Source organism: Planococcus citri, chromosome 2, assembly GCF_950023065.1.
Source record: "Planococcus citri chromosome 2, ihPlaCitr1.1, whole genome shotgun sequence".
NCBI classification, from domain to species: Eukaryota; Metazoa; Arthropoda; class Insecta; order Hemiptera; family Pseudococcidae; genus Planococcus; species Planococcus citri.
This window is the reverse complement of record NC_088678.1, coordinates 12,050,823-12,073,762: the sequence shown is the minus strand read 5'-3', so window position 1 is coordinate 12,073,762 and position 22,940 is coordinate 12,050,823. Positions and strand designations below refer to the sequence as shown.

Here is a 22,940-nt window from a genome sequence, read left to right as displayed (position 1 = left end):
ATCAAAGATCACATTAGCATCTATCATCTGTTGATTTGAGTAAATTTCAAATTTCCTTTCAGTTTCATTTCAATTTTCAAGTTTTAGTGTCCTGACTCCTGACTCTTGAGAAAGTGAGAAATGAAGAGTGTTTATAAAATAAATAAATATTCAAACGCTTATAAGACTTCATGAAAGAGGAAATATTATAAAATTTACGACCATTGTCATTTTGGTTCAATTTTGAGACTTTTTTTTGCTGATTCAGCTCAGCATTATTCGCAGTTTTAATTTTGAATTTATTTTGAATTTAATTTGCTCCGTTGCAAGGGACGAACGATCCCAACCTGCTACATTTAGCTTCAACTGATGAACCTTATCTCAAACAGATGTGAAACGTAAACATTTCGTATTTTTAAATAATTTTTTTCAAAAACTTCGTTTCGTATTTGAAATAAAATACAAATATTCGCTCATTTTGAACCGGTAATGACATCAGATTCTCAAATCTACGGTTTGGAGTTCCAGGTAATTGATATCTTCCTCATAAAGCTACCCTTTCAACGTTGATCCTCATTCATTTTTACTTGTTTACAGGCCAGAGCTCTTTCAGCTCAAGTATCTGAGACCGAAAAAACGAAATTTTACATCGGGACTCAATCCTTGAAACTAGCGAGTAATCAAGTTCACTCTGTACAGCTGAACGAAGAAGACGATACTCTGAAATCTCAAGTATACATATAATCAGAACATTCTTTACGAGTTAGTATCTCATTTCATTTTCCACTAACACATATGTGACAGGTTTTCAGGCACAAAGATGGAGAAATATGGTCCATATCATCGTCTACGAAAGATCCAAATTTAATTTCAACATGTTATAATACCGTCGACGAATCAGACGGTAATTTTGGTATGAAATCAACGTTGTGGAAGGTACCCGAAGAAGATGATAACGATTTAGAACGTTTGTGTGATTTTGATCTTAAATCTCACGGTACAGATATCAAAGTAATCTATTGAAATGCCTAATAATATGTAAATTAAACTCTGAGAAGTACTATTAAAATTATGAAATATTTGCGCAGATAGCTGCTTTTCATCCGAACGATGGTTCTCAAATAGCTACGGTCGTGGATAATAAAGTATTGATATGGAGTATCGGATCTGGCTGCGCTGAACTCTCTAATACTATATCAATGGAAGCTAAAGGTGGCTTTTTAATTTCAATATTCAATTTAAAACTCTTTTTGTAGTTTGAATTACTAATTTATTATTATAATTTTGTAAGGGAGTCCAAAATTCACTACTGGTAAATGGAATCCACCTGTGAACGCTCAATTTGCCACAGCTAACGATTGCTCGGTTAAAGGTTGGGATATTCGTAGCTCTTCGAAACATGCTTGGGTTATAGAAAATGCTCATTTACAATCAGTCAGGTATATTCACTCAGTTTATTATCATTTCCGAATTATTAACTAACTAAATTATACGATTATCTGTATTAATTACCATATTACTTTTATCCCAATTTCCCAGAGATCTAGACTTCAATCCGAACCGCCACTATTGCTTGGCCACTTGCGGAGACGATGGCAGATCTAGATTTTGGGATCTGAGAAACACCAGCCAATCTCTAATAACTAGAAATGATCATTCTCATTGGGTCTGGGCTATTCGATATAATCACTATCACGATGAACTAGTAGCTTCAGCTAGTAGCGATACTAAAGTACTAATAACTCGTATTCAATCTATATCATCGTCTTCGGTAATACCAGAAGAAGAAGGCAGTACTAGAGATAAATTAGCCGATGGTGTAATTGCTACTTTCGATCAGCACGAAGATTCGGTTTATTGTGTCGAATGGTCTTCCGCTGATCCTTGGATTTTGGCTTCGTTAAGTTACGATGGACGATTACTAATTAATAGGGTTCCAAAAACAGAGAAGTATAAGATACTGTTATGAGATTTGGACGATTGAAATGTACGATGAGTTACGTTTCAATAATAGAAATGGTTGCCGATGCAAGATCTGGTGCAGTTGTGGGCTTTGGAGATCGAACTCGTGTCAGTCGAGTGATCTTCGAACCGAACTTGTATGCAGGAGGCAAAATTAACTGTGATATCGAATTGTTAATTAATTTATTTATGAGTTATAGTATATACTATCTATCTACGTTATTATGATGTGAACGTGTTCCAGATTATTTTTCATTTCATTTTTTAGTATTTAATTTTCGATGAAAATCGAATAAAATAAGTGTTACGATAATACTGGTTCTTGGCCATTCTGGAGTTTTCAGTGATTTTAGAATTTTTCTCCTGAAATTTCAAATTACATACTCTGGAGTGGCCCTAAATGAACTTTAGAATGCTTTATTGAGCACCATTTTGACCGTTTTAGTCGATTACTTCGAAATTCCAGGAGTGCCACTTCAAAAGTTAATTTTTTAAAACAATTTTGTGCATTCCAGAATAAATGAGAAAAAATCAAATTTTTGAAGACCGAGCAATTTTTGTGCTGGCGAAATCTTTCTGGTAATTTTACACGATCACACTTTTGTTTTTTTCTCTCAACGTTGTAAGTTACTTTTTTCTTGAAAATTTTCAAAAATTTTTATTTCCCGTCAAAAATATGAAAACATCTCACATTTTGAACTTTTTTGGCCTTGAGACTTTTGAGAAATTTTTAGAAAAAAAAATCGAGTTATTTTGGAATTCTTTACGAAAAAATTGACGATTTTTAGCAAATAACTAGACCATTTGGCAGTTTTGACAAAAAATTACTTCTTTTCAACCTAAAAATTGAAAGAAATTCACTTTTTCGACAAAAATTATGAAAAATTTGGGTACCATTTTTTTGCCAATAATTTACAAAAAGTCTTGTTTTCTGCCAAAAATTGTCATACATTCTCGCTTTTTCAAGAATTGACAAAAAATCTCGATCGGTAGAAAAAGTGCTGGAAATTCTGGGTGTTTCTATTTATAATTCCAAAAAACTTGCTTTTTTCCAAAAAGTGCCAAAAACTCTAGTGTTTTAAACTTAAAAAGTGCAATAAAAGTTTCGTTTTTCGAAAAAAATTTGAATAATTTCTTGGCCAATAATTATTAATAATTACTGCTTTTAGTAAAAATTTTTGCTTTTAGCAAAATTATGCCAAAATTGCTGAAAATGTTCATTTTTTCTCAATAACTCCCGTTAATTTTATTTTTTTCAAAAATTGTCGAAGTCTTACTTTTTGTGAAAAATTAGGTATCAAAAATTGTCGTTTTTTTAAACAAAATTGCTAAAAATTGCAGTTTTTTTCTTGCAAAAATTTCCATCAAAATGTTTACTTTTTCGCCCATTTTTTTTTTAACAGGAACTACAAAAATTGTCTCTTTATTGCTGAAAATTGCCGAAAAGACTCGGGTTTTGATCAAAAAAATTCAAAATAGGTAGTTCAACCTTTTAAAATTAAAAATCATTGAAATTTAAGATGATGTGGTGTATTTTTGTTTTTTTTACATGAAAATGTTTTGCTCACGTTTCGTCACATTTTTGCTTATTATTTGGTCACCTACTTTTTTCAAGCTTTTTTGGATACTAATTTTTTTTTGCTGAAAATTGAGTTGAGCTCTGAAATTTGATTTTTGGGGTTATCAAATTTTTTTAGTAATTTAAAATTGCTCTTGAAAGACCGAAAATCACCTATGGAACCTGTAATCGCATTTTTTCGAAATTTATGAATTGACCAAAAATTTACTTTGAACAAGCAGTCCTCGAATTCAACGTTAAGCGATTTTGAATTTTTGGAGAAAGTTTAAAAATCGAGTTTAATTAAAATTTATTCGCATTAGTTAATTTTGTTCAAAAAATTTTATTCAATTTTACAAAAAGTTTTGAAAACCACCCATAAATCGTTTTTTTTTTAAATTTGTAATGTTCAAAAATTTATTGTTAAAAATTCAAAAAAATGAACTTTAGGATCTGAAATTTTGATTAGGAGGATTTCAAAACATGCTCTATCGACCTGGCTTGTCAGGGAGTGTCAATTCGAAAAATTTCCCTTGTTATTAAGTAATTTTCATCTTATTTGTTTCTAATGCTCCAATTCATATTTATGAAATCCAAGCTGACTTTCCTCAGACTGTTCAAGTTCATAAAAGCTTGAAATTATTTTTATTTTATTGTTGAAAAATATATATATTTTATAAAATTACAAAATTCTAATTCGAATATCATCTTCATGATTTGAAAATAATTTCACGTAAATCTTTTAAGTGCTCAATCAAATGTTTAGAACTAAATAAAATCAGTTGGGATCTAATATTCCAGGCCTCATTATCGATTTAATAGTGGAACGTTTAAAAAATTGCTTCAAGAACGATGCACGATTTTGGTATCATCCTGAATTTGTCTCTTGTATTTAGTTCATTGCTGCAACAGCAGATGGGTTCATATTATTACTAAACGAATATTAATTAAATATCAAGTCATCTAAGCTCAAAAAATGAAACTTACCCAACTTCGAATTCGGAATTTTGACTAACCAAGGCAATATTAAAATTCGTATTGGGGACATCTGTTATGGTATTTTTGAAATCAATGACCTCCTCTTCATTACTGAGATTTATCATTATTATGAATATTTCATTCTGTAGACTTCTGCACAAATAAAAATAACACTCGATTTGACGAATTTTCATTTTAAAATGGAATAAGAGTAGATTAGAATAGTGTATGAAAAATTCATTTTCACCTCTTGAATGCGAGAATTTTTTCTGAAACGTTGTACAATTTGAAATCACCTAGACGAAAAACGTTCTTCGATCGTAATTTAATTAAATTTTTATAAATGTTCAAATGACTTTTTGGATCATTTTTTTGTGCTTCGACATTAATTCTGTAGTAATCTGGATTCACTGGTAACCAAGTTTTTCCACTCGTGTTGGAAAATCCTGCAAAGGTTTGGATAAGTTTGAAAAATGAATCATATTTTTACAAAATTTGAGTCGAGTTCTCTTATGCATTATGCTACAGAATTTTCGGTGCGAACCTGCATGTCTCGAGGAATCCCATTGAAAAGGAGTCCTTTCCGGATCCCTGCTCCTGGCCATGTACATAAGCGGATCCACAACCTGAGCATATACATCGGTTATTTGGTTCCAACTCAGTTTCACATCATCCATTCCAATTTCCTCTCCATTATAAGAAACAGGCGTTCCAGGCAATAATAACAAAAGTGTATTCATAGAGTCCACACTACTAGGGACATACCGGTCAGCAATTCTGATCCTGTCGTGATTTCCTAACTAGAAAATTTGGATCAGTTAAATAGCAATCAAAATATTTAATTTGAAAAAATAAAATAAAAATAGATGTATGATAAATGATAAATCTACCATCCAGTTGGGCCATTGTCCTTCTGGCATGTTATCCATCCATTGATTTATGTAATAGTGAAAGTCTTGAGCAGTAGAGGTGTCATTTAGAAAATCCATCAGAAGGAAATTAAACGGAATATGAGATATTGGATACGATTTGTTTCCATAAAATCTCATTGTGTTTTCTATCGTAGGCATGGTACCGATTTCCAGCATGATAACTCTGTTGATTTTAATAAATACCCAAGTTTACCTCGAAATTTCTTTGTTAAAAGAGTAGGTAGGAAATTTTTATACCTCGTTTGTCCATCTTTTTCCTTATAAGAATCGGCCAACTCTCGAAACTGGTGAAACATTTCGTAAGTTTCAGGAAGACATTGTGTATATTTGTGGTCAAAAGCTACATAAGCGGGTTTTCCACTGAATAAGAGATTTGTGACGATTGGTTCGTCCAAAAATCTATAGTCTTCCACGAGATGAATTACAGCATCCATTCTAAATCCATCTACTCCTTTGTCCAGCCAAAAACGGATTACATTCTGTGAGAATAACGTTTTTAGTTTAACATTATTTCAGGAAATTTTGAGAAAAAAGTTCAATTTATTTAGTATGATACCAACCATCATTTCTTCAACTAATTTATCATAACGATAATTCAAGTCTGGCTGTTTACGTGCGAACTGATGTAAAAAAAATTGCTTTCTTATTGGATGATATGACCATAAAGATTGTTCAAATGGACCTACCTGTATGAATACGAGTCATAAAATTAACATGAGGAATTATGAAACCAAGATGAGACCTACTTAATACTTATGTCTATATTTGTCAGAATATCGATCACAGTATACCTATGTAAAAAGGCTGTTGCTGTGCTTACCCAATTATTTGGAGGTAATGGTGTGGTTTCATTAATCCAACCTTTTGGATCTCCCCAAACGTAATAATCTGTATAGGGGTCAATTCTCTGCACAGATTTAATGAACCATTCGTGCTCATCACTGCTGTGATTTGGTACAAAATCCAGAACCAATTTCATACCTTAACATGGGTACATTTGATTAAATTCATAGAAATAGTTTACTCCAGGTCAAAAACGTCCCATAAACATATCTAGATCCCTGCCTAGCTGTAACTCAATAGTAGTTATGGGTTCCAAAGTTGAGCATTTTTTGAGGCCTCTAAATTACTCTCACTTTCTCTAGTAGATCATTTAAGCTACTACTTACTTTTCTCACGACAGAAAATTTGGTTCAAACGACATGCCTGACAAATATAAATGAAAGAAATCAAGCGTGGACTGGGTCGTTTAGAGGCCCTTAAATTTTTTTCCTCAGGTTCAGATGATACTTGAACATAAGTTGCACAATTGTTTTTTTTTTCTAATTTTTAATTCTTTTTTGAAAAAATAAGCCGACCTGACAAGAAAAAATTTGGAATGGCGATGGGTTGGGGGGGGGGTTGACTGAAAATTTGCCGACTGGTATGAGAAAAAAAATACCAATTTCGTCGAATAAAATTACGACTTTTCAAGATGAAATGACAATTTATGACAATTAATATAGAGGTTCCTATGATACTTCCATCTCATTAAGTTAGGTTCATTAAAAAATTGTTATTTTCGTTTTTGAAATTATGGAAGTTTCAAACTGGGATTTTTGGCTCCACTGGCTCCAGAGAAGCAAGGGCAAAAGCGTTCAAAAATTCAATTTTCGAGAGGAAAAAACAATGTTTGAAAAAATTTGTTTATTTCTTTTGATTCCAAATTTTAGAATTTGAATAATGAGTTTTCAAAAATGGTAATTTTTTAAAATGAAAAGTAGACAGACTCGAGTGAAGTGAATGCCGAGCTCATACTCAATTTTTCTCCCAAAAAAGTAATTTTGTGACAGAGAAAGCTCGAAAAATTAGGCTAGAAATGTAACTGAAAAGTACCCAAAAAAGTGACAAAATCGAGCAAGATGAAAAATCGAGACTTTGATCATTTTTAGTAAGGATTTGGGCAATTTCTGACGAAAAATGAAATTCTTGGCAAAATAAAACGAGACTGATATAATCTTAACAAAAGACTGGTTTTCTGACAATTTCTGACAAAAAAGCGAGACATCTCAATAACATTTTTTTTAAAAAAGAAAAAATTTGAAATTTTCTGAAAAAGCGATTAAGTACTTTTAGAAATTTTTTTAAAAAGCGAAGATATTTTTTTTACAAGTTTTGGCAAACAGCGGGATTTTGACAATTTTAGCAAAAACAAGAACTTCGAGAGAATTGGCAAAAAGAGATACCTACCTAGTTTGGCAATTTTAGGCAAATACCTAAACCGGGCTTTTACATAATTTTCAGGAAAAATAATCTTGAAGCAAAAATTTGATGATTTTAGTAAAAATCTGCAATTTTCTTTTCACATTTTTTTGTTTTCGAAAAAAAAAAGATTTTTTACTTTGCAACTTTTGGTAATTTTACGTAAAAAATCGTAACTTTTTAACTGCGAAAAATCTATAATTTTCAGCAATAGGGAAGACTTTTGGAAAATAACTATTTGGAAAAAAATGTAACTTTGTAGAATTTTTTACAAAAAACTGAGAATCTTGGCAATTTTAAGCAAAAAGCAAAACTGACTATTTTTGGGGAAAAGCACGAATTTTTTTAAACATGGAAACCATAGAGAACCTTCAAAAGATTAAAAATTTTGACTGGAATTATTTCTCAATCGTTGTCCAAGTCTTGCGTAAATTCGTCCATTTTACCCATTTTTATGGTCTATGCAGATTTCTCAAGAGTCGGCCATGGTCATGAGTGTGAAAAGCGATCCATTCTTTTGCTTTAATTTCATCAAAAATTGTTTGTTTTATGGCGATTTTTTTCGAAAATTCGATTTATGAGAAATCTTGATTATACCTACTTATTACCACAAAAATGAATAAAACGAACAATTTCCAGAAAAAATCAGGGCAACAATTTTGAAATGACTCAGGAAGGATTTTTTTAAAGGGAAAGGTAAATTTTCAGTCAAATACGACGTTCTCTTGGGGTCTAAAGTCTAAAACTAGATACACGAATAATTAATTTTTGGCCTTTATGAAAGTGTTGCATAATATTCCTTCAAATTTAAAAAAATTTGCTCGAAAATTACACACCAAAAAAATGAAAATTTTCTACAAAAATCAGTTTTTGAGCCACTGGAGGGGGTTGAGATTATTTGAAGCGCCAAAAATTTTACCAGGGCATAAGGACCAACTTGCACTACCTAACTATGGGTAGTTTTTTAAATCCAACCGGGGGGGGGGAGAATGATTCATTCTTAAAATCTGGTGATGCTCTTTCAAAAAATCGTCATTTTTTGGGTTTTCAAAAATTCGCCCAAAATCAAAAAATTATTTTAGGCTGCAGAAATTTTGTTAATGGTAGTTTCAGGCTGCATTTTTTTTTCAAAAATCGGACGCATCCTTATAAAAATCGGGGACGGGGATGGCCACGGGCATCTATAGATTAGAATAGGTAAGCACTTTAGGTACTCATTATCACTCACCAAGAGAATGTAATTTATCTCGTAATGATTCAAAATCAGCCATTGTTCCAAAAATGGGATCTATCGATTTGAAATCCGAAATGTCGTATCCCATATCCGCCATTGGTGATTTATATATCGGAGTTAACCATACTGTACCAATACCTAAATCTTTGAGATAATCTGCCTTTTCCTCGATCCCTGTAGAATTATAAATAGATACAGATACTTATCTATAAATGGGTACTTGAACTTCGTCGATTTTTTTGAACTTCCTCGATAGCTACCTTTCAGATCTCCAATACCATCAGAATTGCTATCCTTGAATGATCGTGGACAAATCTGATAAATTACCGACGTCTGCCACCAATCTAACGTATCCGTAGATATTACGAAATCAGCTTTCAAACACACCGAAAATATTGACAAAACGATGTATTTTAACAATCGCATTTTACCGAAAAATGATGAACTTGGTTCGCGAACTAAGTACAACTTGCTGATATGAGATTAAATAGGTACATATCCATATTTTTTTTCAAGTTCCTGGTCTTTTTCAAAAATTAGGAATTATCGATCGCTCACGTGAAATAGCTTTAAAAATAAATTAACTGGTTGGGTTATATTGGACGTCATATCTACTTAATCCTGTGCGTTTATATGAGTCACCGATAGATTTATTCAAATGTAAGTAGGTACTTACCTATTTTATTAATGGCGTTGGAGTATTATTCGAAGAAAAATTTGATATTGTGCCTAAAAATATTTTTTCTAAAAATCAGTGTAATTTGATAGTAGATATAAGGTAGGTAGTAGGTAGTGTAGGTACCTAAGTAAATGAAGTCTTAAGCATAAAAAGACTAGTAGTAGGTACCTAATAAATGTTCATATTTGATGGATTAAACATGTGCGAATAATTAACGTGATCCAAACTGGTATATAATTCGCGTATTATGTACCTATATATAATTAGATTCTCTAGAATTAATTACTTACTCATACCTTCCTACCTACCTAAACGAAACTACGTTTGATTTACCTCATCAAGTATTAACTTTATTTCCTTTCAGTGTTTTCAAAATTCCAAACTCATCGCAAGTACTTACCTACCTAAATTTTTCTTTTTCATGGAATGAAAAAAATCGTTAACATCTTTCGTTTAATCCGAATTTTTCAGCCCACAAAGAGCCCCTAGGTATTTTGCTTAATGGAAATCAGTCATCGCCGATTTATGCAACGTGCTTTCAGATGGATTAGTACGTATTTTTGAGAATTGATTTTCCCAGAAATAAATTCAAAAAAATTGAAAAGAATTAAATTTGGTAAGATCAACTTTGACATAAGCAATTTTTCCTGACATAAGTATTTTAATTCATCTTCACAATCAGCAGTAGGTCACAAATGAGTTTTCCGAGATGACGAGTATATTGCAGCACGTGACATTTCAAAATGATCAACTCTTAAATATCATAGGAACGTAAACTTATACTTTAGAAAACTGAAATGATTGCATATGGAGGAATAGAATTTAAGTACTCTTAATTGCTTCAAGAACGATACACGATTTTGGTCTAATCCTGAATGTATTTCTTGTATTTAGTTCATTGCTGCAACAGCAGGTGGGTTCATATTATTAACTACTAAACGAATATTAATTATAATATCAAAAATTATCCAATATAGCGAAAAATGAAACTTACCCAACTTCGTATTCGGAATTTTGACTAACTAAGGCAAATTTGAAATTAGTATTGGGGACGTCTTTTATGGTATTTTTGAAATCAATGACCTCTTCTTCATTACTGAGATTTATCATTATTATGAATATTTCATTCTGTAGACTTCTGCACAAATAAAAATAACACTCGATTTGATGAATTTTCATTGTAAAAGGGAAAAGGTATAGATTGGAAAAGTGTATGAAAAATTCTGTATTTTACCTTTTGAATGCGAGAATTTTTTCTGAAACGTTGTACAATTTGAAATCACCTAGACGAAAAACGTCATTCGATCGTAATTTAATTAAATTTTTATAAATGTTCAAATGACTTTTGGGATCTTTTTTTTGTATTTCGACATTAATTCTGTAGTAATCTGGATTCACTGGTAACCAAGTTTTTCCACTTGTGTTGGAAAATCCTGCGAAAGGTTTGGATATAAAAAATTATTCACAATGTAAGTGTTGTTGTTTTTTTTTTTTTTACAAAAGGGTCATTCCACGTCAATCTAACCAAAAAGTGGTAGATGAGGAGGGGGGGTCTGCGATTTTTATTGAAATTTTTCCTGCTGAAAAACTTTTTGAAGGGATGGCAAATGGCGCAAATCGCAGCCCTTTAGCTCTTTTTTAAAGACTGCCAGGGGGTGTCGAAGTTTTCAGTGAACTTGAAATATCATTCATTTCACCGCGATACCTACCAAAATTGAACTTTTTCCAATAGTTAGGGGTTTTGTAAGGCTTTTTTGCAGGGTTGTAAGGTAATTTATGTCGGTAAATTACGGCGGTATTTTACCGTATTTTACGGTATTTTACCAAAAGTTTATTACCGTATTTTACCGTAAATTACCAAAAAGCATTTTTTTGCCACATTACTTGAAAGTTGAAAGGATGAATCAACAGCTGAAGATGATTGGCATCAAAATTCACAATTAATTTGCATCAATGCTAATGATAATTGATACATCCTACATATAAACAGGAAAATATCCTGAAAATTACCAAACAATTGCCAGAAAATTATTCACAATTGGTCAAAAATCAGAAAAAATTGCATCAAATCGTGAAAACATGTTGAAATGTCATTAAAATGTACTTCAAAATCATTAAATTTTGGTTATTTCAATCATTTTATTTAAAATAACCAAATTGGTCAATTTTTTATTTTTTGACAATGTTGAATGATTTTAAATTTTAATTTTAATCTATGCATGGTTATTGGTTATACAATTAATTTTTCCCCATTGGCATTGGCCATCTTTCATCACTTTTTAGTTTTTAGGTTTTTACTTTTTAGTAATTTTCAGTAACTTCAATGTTTTTCAATTTCAAGTGTTGTTAATTGTTAATGTAATTTTTAATTTTAACCCTTTTATAGTTTCATATTATTTTCAAATTTCAAGCAGAAAATTATTGAAATTTCCACCCATTACATAATATACAATAATTTTATATGTTTGAACTTTTGAAGGTTTGAAGTTTGAACACTAAGTTCATTATATTCAAGTTGGTAAAATACGGTAAAATACCGTATTTTTCCGTATTTTACCGCCGTATTTTACCAGCGAATAAATTACGGTAATTTAACAACCCTGCTTTTTTGTGATATCATAAAAATCAGTGTTGCCACTTTTTTTCGTACGAAAAATTAGCTCGAAAAGTTTCAAAACGTAGTTCTCATATCGTTCCGACTCCCAAAAATTCTGAAAAAAATATATTATGGACAACTGTTCATGCTGAACAACATATTAAAAAATTGGAATGGCATTATTTCGTAAAGTTGATTTTAAAAAAATTGAAAGCTAGCGAAAAAAATGCGATTTTTAAATTTAAAACACGAAAAAAAGTTTTGACTTGTGAAGTTGACTCATTTGACTCCTCTTTTTGAGTATCCGGTGAAAAAGTTTAAAAAAACCCTTTCACTCGATGAAATAAACTCATCACAAAAAAATCAAAATTCAAAAAAATTCAATTTTCAATTTCTGACATCAAAAAAAGTTTGAATTTATTCAGTTGTCTAAGTTGTCTTATTTTGACTTCTTTCTGACGTATTTCATGAAAAAGTTGATAAAAATCACTGCACTTACTATCAGAGCAAAAAAATTAAAATTCGTTCGTTTTTTGATTTTTTTTTGTGATGAGTTCATTTTATCGAGTGAAAGGGTTCTCTTCAACTTTTTCACCGGATACTTAAAAAGAGGAGTCAAATTGTAGTGGGAGAAAAATACACGCAGTTCTCCCACTTATGTGGGAGAACAATATTTTTATCTGTCACCTACACTGGGAGAAATTTATACACGAAAAGTTCAGTCACCTTAATGGGAGAAAATTTTCCTATCTCTTAATTGGGAGGAAAATTCTCATTCGCTATAGCAGCAGTATATTTTTCTACCCCCTAAGCGACAGATTTTCGATCATTTTAGTGACCAATTATGACGTCAGTGACCAAGACGCGACAATTTGAACTTCCTATTCAGTGGTGGTGGCGCTTATGTAAGTCCAATTATAATCAAGCATTTATCGAATACAGCCGATTAAACTCGATTACATCATCGTTTTTTAGGTGGTGGCGCCAAGATGTCCACCACTCTCGCGATAATAACCAATAGAAAACCAGTTCAACACGAATATCGCCGAGTATAATCGAATATGACGTAATCTAGCGCCATCCGCGAATGATAGCGCCGCTAGATGCGTTGAGCGTGTGCACCACTGACTATGTACCTTTCCCCGCCCAATTTCTCGTAAAAGCGCAGTTATAAAAGAGCTGATCCGAGACAATTCTGGTAGGACTGCAGACATCGACACCGCCAAGTATAGTTCCAACTTTACTTCCATCTCCGCTAATGGGCTGGAGCCCATTAGCCAGAAGAGACCAATAAATCCATCTTTAGCTCAATATTTCCAACTGTAGTTCCTACTGTTTCCAGCTTTAGCTTCCTTCAGTTCGTGATTTATTGGACTTTGATGAATTTTGGCGTCTGCAGCCTCGGACTTGGTCATCATCTGCGATGATTTTGTTTCTCAAGTTAAGTCCCTTTGGGTCAATTAGTGAATCTTCAGCTGTCTCGGATCACTCTTTGAAAAGCACAGAGATAGGTTTTAATAACAAGTTGCCTTGGTTCACATTCCAACTTTAGCTTTAAGTTTCAAGACCTTGGCTCACATTGTCTTTCTTTATTTTCTTTTTTGTTTGAAAATGACGTATCGCTCAGGACGTGCATTTTAGTTTTAAGTTCATACGCATCGCTCAGGGTGTCTTCCTTTCTTTTTTCTTTTTTTAATATTCATTTTCCTTTTTGTTGCTCCTAGTTTAAGTATTCCCAGAATTCCCCAGGGTTGCGATCTTTTTTATTTGTCTTTGTTTTATCCCTTAAGTATAAGAATAAATGTCCTAAATGTGAATTTGTCTTGGACTTTTATTCAACTTTCGTGACTTTGAGAATTCAATGAATATTTCCAACTTTACCTCAAACATATCATTCCGTCGTAAGTTCCATCATAACTTAGCTCAAGCTTCAATTAATCCAACTTTAACCCCACGTATTATAAATATGTAAACATTGGGGAGGGAACCCATTTTACATCCGCGATTCGTACGATCCTGAGATCTCAATGAGTTAGCATAGAATCGCGAGAGATATCTTATATTTCCATCACCAATTATTCCACCAGAACGAGAGTGCATGAATCCGATATCCAGATGGCCAAAGAGGATATGAATTAGTCTATATTTTCTTATCTTCAAGAAATCAAGATTCAAAAATCTTCATTTTTGAACTCTTGGTGAAAAATCAAAAACTTCAAAACGAAAAATTCAATTTTTTGTTTTATGGTAGTTTTTGGGTTTTTCCGAATATTTCTCCCTCCACAAAATGGGTCAACTTCACCAGTCAAAACTTTTTTATATGTTTTAAATTAAAAAATCGCATTTTTTTTCTGGCCAAAAAAACACACTTGTTGAGTCCGCTTTTAAATCAGCTAAAATGTCAACAGACTCGTTAAAAAGGTCCAGATTTTGCTGCCAAAATTAATTCCCATGCTTTTTGAAGAAATTTTAAAATTTTTGAGAAAAAGAAAATTGAGCTGGAGGTTTCAGAGTTAAGGTATCAGCATTTTTTTAAAACATAAATCAATAAAGGTGAAAAGGAACCTTCTAGTGAGAAGTTGTTAAATTAGGAAAAAAATAACCAAGAGTTATTTTTTTCATAAATTAATAATTTTGTTAATTTTAAATGTTCAGAAATTCGTCAAAAATTGAAAAATCAATTCAAGTAGCTGAAAAAACCCCTTGACTAAATAAAATAAATTCATCAAAAAAAAAATCAAAATTCGAAAAAATTCAAAAAATAAACGAATTTTATTTTTTTTTTGCTTTGAGTGTAATTTTCATCGACTTTTTCATGAAATACGTCAGAAATACCCCAAAATGAGATAACTGAATAAATTAAATAATTTTTCAATGTTTGGAATTGAAAATTGATTTTTTTCGAGTTTTGATTTTTTATGATGAGTTCATTTCATAGAGTGAAAGGGTTATTTCAACTTTTTCAACGGATACGTAAAAATAGGGGTCAAATGGGCCAACTTCACCTATCAAAACTTTTTTTCATGTTTTAAATCAAAAATTCGCATTTTATCGCAAACTTTAAATTTTTTAAAATCGACTTTGCAACATGGTACCATGCCAATTTTTAGTGTGCATAGCACACTATTGGTTTTGCTTTGAGAAATGAAATTTTATTGGAACTGAATGTTCTCTTAAGCTATCCAACCGTTTTTTGTACCTATTGGACACCATTTGAGAATCATTAAGGCGGAGGGAATAGATTAATTTTCATTCAATTCGGATGGGTAATTGCTGAGTAATTGCAATTTTAGTTCATTATTTTAATGCATTAAATCCTAAAAAAGGGAAAAGGGGACTTGTAGAACACCTGCCGCTCATTGTACCCTGCTATACCCCCAGTCTATTCCATCACCAGCTGTGTTTCATTGTACCCTGTTACACCCCCAGTCTGTTAGCTGTAAATTCCAAGTGGGCGTGGTTTGGTGGGGCGTTTACCAAACAAATATATTATTTTAATGCCCTTACCCTCGTAGCAAAGTTGTGGCTGAGTGGTTAGGGCATGTAGGTAGGAATAGGAAATTTAGGGACCCAGGTTCGAATCCCCGTGAGGTAAGTAGGTAGGTGACGGATTTTTCGTAGGAAAATTGGATAGGTAAATGCTTTGGAGTTACTATGTAGTACATGGTAATGGGGCAAAAATAATGCTGAAACTGAGTTATGAATTATGATATCATTTGCTAACTAAAAATTCATTTCATCAATTTTTTGTCTACCTATAACCATAAGTATAAAGTAAGAATTACTTGACATGAATAATTTTTTCAACTTTTTACTTATAATTTAAAAATTACTTCAAAATGAGAAATTAAACTAATTTTTGTACAATTGAAACATGTAATTTTTATTATCATGATACTTAATTGTGAGTATTTAGTTAAATTTTTTTGTAAAAATTACCCATATTTTTTTCGTGTAATAGACAATGCAAATTCTTAACATAGGTATTTTATAAGATTTAGAATAAAAAGCAAGTTCTGAAAATTGGTTTGAAAATTTATAAATTTGAAGACAATGGAAATTCTAAAAAAAATAATATGAAAATTTGTATTTGGAGAAGCTGAGAATTCCAAAAATTGATTAAAAGTTCTGTAAGTTGCAGATAATGTGAACTTGAAAATTATATGAAATAAGTATTGTAATATTTATGAAGAAGATGAGAATTTTGAAAAATTGGAGGCAATGTGAATTCCAAAAATTGAGTAAACGTTTTACAATTTGTGGACAATATGAACTTGAAAATTGAATTTGAAATTTTTTAATTTAAAGACAATAAGAATTCTGAAAAATTATTCAAAATTTGACTATTTAGAGGCAATGTGAATTCTAAAAATTGATTGCAAATTTCCTAACTCAGCAGCAATGCAAAATTCTGAAAATTTATTGAAAACTTTATGAAATTGTAGCGATGGGGAATTCGGGAAATCGATTTGAAATTTTGTAAATTTTAAAACAATGCAATCTATGAAAAACAACTAGAAATTTCTTAATTTAGAAGCAATTTATAAATTATTCTGAAATACCTATTGTAATTTGGAAAATATGAAAACACTGAAAAACAATTATTATTTTGAAGCAGTGAGAGTTTGAAAAATTCTCATCACTGTGACATGGTTGATTCACTTATGCACTACCTAGATGTAATAACGGTTATAGCTGCCTTAATATGTTGTTCAGCATGAAAAATTCTCCATAATATATTTTTTTCAGAATTTATGAAAGTCGGAACGAACACGCGTCAATTTAGAGAGAATGTTCTGGTTTACCTCCGGGTAAACCACCCACAGGCAAGAATAACGTGTACCTTAGGGAATGTTACGATCAGGTTTACCTAGAGGTAAACCCCGACGAAAATTTCAAGGAATGTTACCATGTATGTTTACTCAAGAGTAAACCCAGACAAAATTTATAATTTTATCATGCATTTGGTAAGATAAGATTTTGTTTTCAGTGTTGGGGGGCGCGCTCGGCTTCGCCTCGCGCGTGTCCGTATCTCCTACTTTTGCTACGCGAGTACTCCTCGTGAATCGGGCGCTTCGCGCCCTCGCGGCCCCTCAAGGGCCGCACTCGGAGCAAGAGCTCGCTTCGCTCACTCTGCACTTATTCGGTCGGGCGCTTCGCGCCCTCCCTCAATATTATCATATCGGCATTTAACCTAACCTTAACCTAACCTCTCTTTAATAATTACAAAATCATGTCAAATAGGACCATGCTGCTTTCTAGTTTCTACTGCTCAACATACAATATTGTCCAAAAAATTCATTATTCTATAAAAAAAATAAAAATCAAAAAAATTGATTGAAATAAAATCAATTTTCTGTCAAAATCAAAAATCAACTCGTAAATGGTAAAAATGAAAAATTGAAAAAATTTGTGCTCAAATATAAATAAAATAAAATAATTATTTGCCTACACAATATTTTATTATTTTATCTGTCAAAATCAAAATCAAGCAAAAATTGAATTATCAAAAAAAAATTGATTTCAGGGAATGTTATGATGCATGTTTACTTAAAAGTAAACCCTAACAAATTGATCCAGGAATGTTAGGGTGCATGTTTACTCGAGAGTAAACCAATACAATGAATTAATGTGCAGATTTACCAAAGGTAAACCTAAAAATGGACTTTCCTTGAAGTACACTTCATTCTCACCCAGGATAAGGGTAAACCTTGTTTTGGTAAACCTGTGTTTTTACATTCTCTCCAATTCGACTTCTCAGTCGGAACGATATGAAAACTACGTTTGGAAACTTTTTGAGCTAATTTTTCGAACGAAAAAAAGTGGCAACATTGATTTTTATGATATCACCAAAAAGCCTTTCAAAAACCCTAACTATTGAAAAAAGTTCCATTTTGGTAGGTATATCGCGGTTATCGAGTTATCCACTGCTGAAATGGATGATATTTCAAGTTCACTGAAAACTTTGACACTCCCTAAGAGCCTTTAAAAAAGGGCTCGAGGGCTGCGATTTGCGCCATTGGTCATCTCTTCAGAAGGTCTTTCCGCAGGAAAAATTTCAAAATAATCGCTGACCCCCCCCCCGCCCTACCACTTCTTGGTCGAATTGATGTGGAATGACCCAAAATTTGAGTCAAGTGCCCTATGCATTATGCCACAGTATTTTCGGCGCAAACCTGCATGTCTCGAAGAATCCCACTGAAAAGGAGTCCTTTCCGGATCCCTGCTCCTTGTACTGTATATAAGTGGATCCACAACCAGAGCATATACATCGGTTATTTGGTCCCACCTCAGCTTTACATTATTCATTCCAAGTTCCTCTCCATTATAAACAACAGGCGTTCCAGGCAACAATAACAGAAGTGTATTCATAGAGTCCACACTACTCGGGACATACCTGTCAGCAATTCTCATCCTGTCGTGATTTCCTAACTAAAGAATTAGCATCAGTTAAGCAGCAATGGCAAAGTTTAAATTTAATTTTAAAACATAGATTATGTAGGATAAATCTACCATCCAGTTAGGCCATCCTCCTTCTGGCATGTTATCCATCCATTTATTAATAAAATAGTGAAAATCTTGAGCAGTAGAGGTGTCATTTAGAAAATCCATCAAAAGGAAATTAAACGGAATATGGGATATTGGATAAGATTTGTTCCCATAAAATCTCATTGTGTTTTCTATCGTAGGCATGGTACCGATTTCCAGCATGAGAGCTCTGTTGATTTTAATAAATACCCAAGTTCACCTCGAAATTTCTTTGTTAAGAGTATAGGTATAGGAAATTTTCATACCTCGTTTGTCCATCTTTTTCCTTATAAGAATCGGCCAACTTTCGGAACTGGTGAAACATTTCGTAAGTTTCAGGAAGACATTGTGTATATTTGTGGTCAAAAGCCATATAAGCAGGTTTTCCACTAAATAGCAGACTTGAGACGAGTGGTTCATCCAAAAACCTGTCGTCTTCCACGAGGTGAATTACAGCATCCATTCTCAATCCATCTACTCCTTTGTCCAGCCAAAAACGCATTACGTTCTGTGGGAATAATATGTTTCTCATTTAATAGGTAGGTATCATTTCATTGGTGGGAAGGTGACTTGATAAATTTTGAGAAAACAGTTCATTTTAGTATTTAGTTACCATCATTTCTTCAACCACTTTTTCATTACGATAATTCAAGTCTGGCTGTTCACGTGCAAACTGACGTACATAAAACTGCTTTCTTGTTGGATGATATGACCATAAAGATTGTTCAAATGGACCTGTCTATTATAACACACGAGGAATCATGAAACCGAGGTGACACCTACCTACTCGTATGTCTATTTGTCGGAATATCGATCACAGTACTTATAATAAAGGTTTTTGCTGTGCTTACCCAATTATTTGGAGGTAATGGTGTAGTTTCATTGAACCAACCTTTTGGATCTTGCCAAACGTAGTAATCTGTATAGGGGTCAATCCTCTGCACAGATTTAATGAACCATTCGTGTTCATCACTGCTGTGATTTGGTACAAAATCCAGCACCAACTTCATACCTTCAAATAGGTACTTTTGATTTAATTCATAGAGATAATTTAGGTACCTACCTTCTTTGAGTCAAAAACGTCCCATAAAAATTTTTAGATCCCTGCCTGAAACTCAATAGTGGTCAAATTTGGGTCATTTTTTTGAGACCTCCAAATTATTCTCACTCTCTCTAACAGAGCTCATCAGCTATTATTTACTTTTCTGTTAAAAATTTCTATATATGTATTCGCCAAAAATCAAAAATTTGTTTTGGATTGCTAAAATTTTGCTTATGAGAGTTCTTGGCTGTATTTTTTTTTTTTTTTTCAAAAATCGTAAACGTCCTTATTAATATTGGAGTCAGGCAATTATCTATGTAGATTCGTGTTGGTATAAGCATTTATAGATAGGTAGGTGTTCGTTGTTAGTTGTTACTCACCAAGAGAATGTAATTTATCTCGCAAAGAATCAAAATCAGCCATTGTTCCAAACATGGGGTGTATTGCTTTAAAATCCGAAATGTCGTATCCCATATCCCTCATCGGCGATTCATATATAGGAGATAGCCATACTGTACCAATACCTAAATCTTTGAGATAATCTGCCTTTTCTTCGATGCCTGAATAATTGTAATTAGCCATTTTATAAGTAGGTACTCGAACCTCGCCGATTCTATACAATGATATAGGTAATATTTAAACTTCCTCGATAGGTACCTTTTAGATCTCCATTTCCATCGGAATTGGTATCCTTGAATGATCGCGGCCAAATCTGATAAATTACTGACGTCTGCCACCAATCTAGTGTATCCGTAGATATTATGAAATCAGCTTTCAAACACACCGCGAATATTGACAAAAAAATATTTACAGATCGCATTTTACCGAAAAATGATGAACTTGGTTCGCGAACTACAATTTACTGATATGCAAGTAACTAAGGTATTCATATTTTTCACGTTCCTGCGACCTTTTTCATAAATTATGATTTATGAAATTAGCGATCGCTCGTGCGAAATGATTTTCAATAAATTAACTCGTTCAGTTATTTGCACGTCATTATAGTTTCGAAATTCTATGTAATCGAAGTTGGATTTACAGAAAGTTGGTCTTATGTACACATTGTATTACAAGCAAATTTTCGTAATTCGATTACTCCAATCAAAGTTCAATACTTGCAAAATACATAGGTATACCTACATAAAAATTAATGTTAGCCAGATGGAAAATCATAATTTATACGGTTGTTTTGTACATGTTTATTCGTTTTTTTTTTTTTTTCATAAAACAACGTGGAAAATCATCATTGCATTTAATTATTTTTGGTATTTTTCGGTGAAAATTTCTCTACTTACCTACCTACCTATATTTTATAGATTCTTTAACGCTTTTCAATTTGTGTACTTAATGATATTATTTTCAAGTATTATGTTTGAACAATTTTTTTTATCATATTTTGCCAACTTTAGTCTGATTTAAGTATAATATCTAATTTCATCAATTGTTTACTAACTCTGAGTGATTTCTACTCTCATTTTGAAATGAGGTAATTTTTTTTTCAAAATTTCATGCCATTCGAGGCATCTATTCCAGAATTCCATCTAAGTAATTTTTAAGCAACTTGATCAATTTTGCTATTTTTTTTTTACCAATTTTATGTTAAATTTTTGACATTTTAATCACATTTTTACCGTTACCTATTTTAAGCTTGAATTAATTTAATATGTAACGTTTCATTTTGACGTATTTTAGATAGTATTTCGTTACTATCTGCAAGATTTTGTCATTTTAAGTATTTCTGCAACATTTTTCAAAATTTTTTCAATGTTTCATCAATTTTTATTCATCTTTAACTGTGTTTATGGCAGTTTAACAAATTTTCAAGCAATTGGGTGAGCATCGCAAATGTTTTGTTTAGTTTTATAATTTTTATATTATTCAGTAATTTTTTTAATGACAACTTGGATCAATGTTTTTGTGATTTCCAATGTTTTTTTTGTGTCGTTTTAGGTACACAATTTTTTTTTTTTTTATTATATGTATTTTAGCATATTTTGAGCTTTTTTAGGGAATATTTCGCTATATTCAGCAATAAATTTTCACTGTTTTTGGAGAATATTATTTTTTTAAAAAACGCTCAAATCAGGCGAAATTTTAAGACACAAAAAAAAATTGTTAATCAAAAAATTGAAATTTGGAAAATGAAAAATTTGTTTTCTAAAAAATCAAAAATTATGCTAATTTTGATGGATTGATAGAATTTCTCATTTATTTACCCAAAATATCACATAAGTAAGTTCAAACAATAGGTATTATATAAAAAAAAAATCCTTATTTCGGGTTTTTAGGGAATTTTTACGCATTTCACGTTTTTAGGAAATATTTATAGGGAATATTTTAGCATTTTTTAGAAAATTAATGAATATCTCAGCCCTAGAATGCCTTTACTTGGGTGTTGAAAATGTTTCAAATATGTTTTACGCAATTCTTGTCAAGTTTAACTAATTTTATTCAAATATTATTACTTTTTGGCAATGTTTAGTGATTTAAATACTTGTTAGGAGTTTTTTTTTTCACATTATTTCATCTCGTTTTCAGAACTTTTTCATGCATTTTTGGCAAATGTTACCAAAATTTCATCATATTTTCTTGACAATTTTACAGTGTTTTTGAATTTGATGCTATTAAATCTTTAATGATGTTTCATCCAATGTTTGCTCTATTTCGTTCATTTTTTCTGAAATCTCGACTTTTTGGCAATTTTGGGCAAAGTAGATGCTTTCTCCAATGTTTTTGCATCATTCTAATGCGCTTCTAAGACTATTTCCACACATTTTTGGCAATCTTCACAAAAGTTTCATCAATATGTTCGGTAATTTACTGTAATTCTATTGCTTATGCACCTAATAAGTTGAGAGAGTAAGCCACAATTCCATTTTTAACTGTCCAAATTAATTTCTAGACCTTCTGAAAAAATCGGAAATCACGCTGGAGGCTCCAGAATAGCTCAAATTCGAATTTGAGGACGGGTTCCAGGCGAGAAAAAAAATTTACTTGCGAACAGAAGAATTTTTGATTTTTTTTTATTCTGGTCAAAAAAAGACACTCGATAAGTCCGCATGTCAACGGACTTGTTAAAAAGGTTCAGAATAACCCACAGCTAAAATTTTTTTCAGCCAAAATTAATTTCCATGGTTTCAAGAGAAATTTCATTTTTGAGAAAAAGAAAATCGCGCTGGAAGCTCCAGAATGATCAGATTTTTTCAAAAGC

The 22,940-nt window shown here is 31.9% G+C and overlaps 3 protein-coding genes across 3 annotated transcripts; 1 reads left to right on the top strand and 2 right to left on the bottom strand.

The window, feature by feature from the left end:
• Positions 1–255: 255 nt before the first annotated feature.
• Positions 256–4,655, top strand: LOC135834681 (EARP-interacting protein homolog). The gene is made up of 6 exons (XM_065348627.1): positions 256–507; positions 577–711; positions 784–990; positions 1,068–1,191; positions 1,271–1,418; positions 1,519–4,655. The coding sequence occupies exons 1-6, from the start codon at positions 469–471 to the stop codon at positions 1,946–1,948; spliced, it is 1,083 nt and encodes a 360-aa protein (XP_065204699.1). The 5' UTR covers positions 256–468; the 3' UTR covers positions 1,949–4,655.
• Positions 4,265–9,487, bottom strand: LOC135834680 (maltase 2-like). Its single transcript, XM_065348626.1, has 10 exons — positions 9,145–9,487; positions 8,879–9,058; positions 6,230–6,390; positions 5,970–6,095; positions 5,647–5,888; positions 5,368–5,572; positions 5,022–5,277; positions 4,725–4,923; positions 4,487–4,630; positions 4,265–4,402 (listed from the first exon to the last, which is right to left on the bottom strand). Exons 1-10 carry the CDS (start codon positions 9,308–9,310, stop codon positions 4,330–4,332), a joined length of 1,752 nt encoding a protein of 583 aa, XP_065204698.1. The 5' UTR covers positions 9,311–9,487; the 3' UTR covers positions 4,265–4,329.
• Positions 9,488–10,259: 772 nt separating this feature from the next.
• LOC135834679 (maltase 2-like) lies at positions 10,260–21,225 on the bottom strand. The gene is made up of 10 exons (XM_065348625.1): positions 20,387–21,225; positions 20,110–20,289; positions 19,539–19,699; positions 19,301–19,426; positions 18,954–19,195; positions 18,673–18,877; positions 18,336–18,591; positions 10,798–10,996; positions 10,558–10,701; positions 10,260–10,464 (listed from the first exon to the last, which is right to left on the bottom strand). Exons 1-10 carry the CDS (start codon positions 20,547–20,549, stop codon positions 10,386–10,388), a joined length of 1,755 nt encoding a protein of 584 aa, XP_065204697.1. The 5' UTR covers positions 20,550–21,225; the 3' UTR covers positions 10,260–10,385.
• Positions 21,226–22,940: the final 1,715 nt, after the last annotated feature.

Excerpts from the sequence above, each read along its gene's own strand:
- LOC135834680 (XM_065348626.1), bottom strand. The coding sequence starts at position 9,310 with ATGCGATTGTTAAAATACATCGTTTTGTCAATATTTTCGGTGTGTTTG. Across the intron at positions 6,391-8,878 it reads AGATAAATTACATTCTCTTG|GTATGAAATTGGTTCTGGAT; the intron begins GTGAGTGATAAT and ends ACCCATGTTAAG. Across the intron at positions 5,278-5,367 it reads GACAATGGCCCAACTGGATG|TTAGGAAATCACGACAGGAT; the intron begins GTAGATTTATCA and ends CAAATTTTCTAG.
- LOC135834679 (XM_065348625.1), bottom strand. The coding sequence starts at position 20,549 with ATGCGATCTGTAAATATTTTTTTGTCAATATTCGCGGTGTGTTTGAAA. Across the intron at positions 19,427-19,538 it reads CATTACCTCCAAATAATTGG|ACAGGTCCATTTGAACAATC; the intron begins GTAAGCACAGCA and ends GTGTTATAATAG. Across the intron at positions 18,878-18,953 it reads GAAAAAGATGGACAAACGAG|AGCTCTCATGCTGGAAATCG; the intron begins GTATGAAAATTT and ends TAAAATCAACAG.
- LOC135834681 (XM_065348627.1), top strand. The coding sequence starts at position 469 with ATGACATCAGATTCTCAAATCTACGGTTTGGAGTTCCAG. Across the intron at positions 712-783 it reads ACGATACTCTGAAATCTCAA|GTTTTCAGGCACAAAGATGG; the intron begins GTATACATATAA and ends CATATGTGACAG. Across the intron at positions 1,419-1,518 it reads GCTCATTTACAATCAGTCAG|AGATCTAGACTTCAATCCGA; the intron begins GTATATTCACTC and ends CCAATTTCCCAG.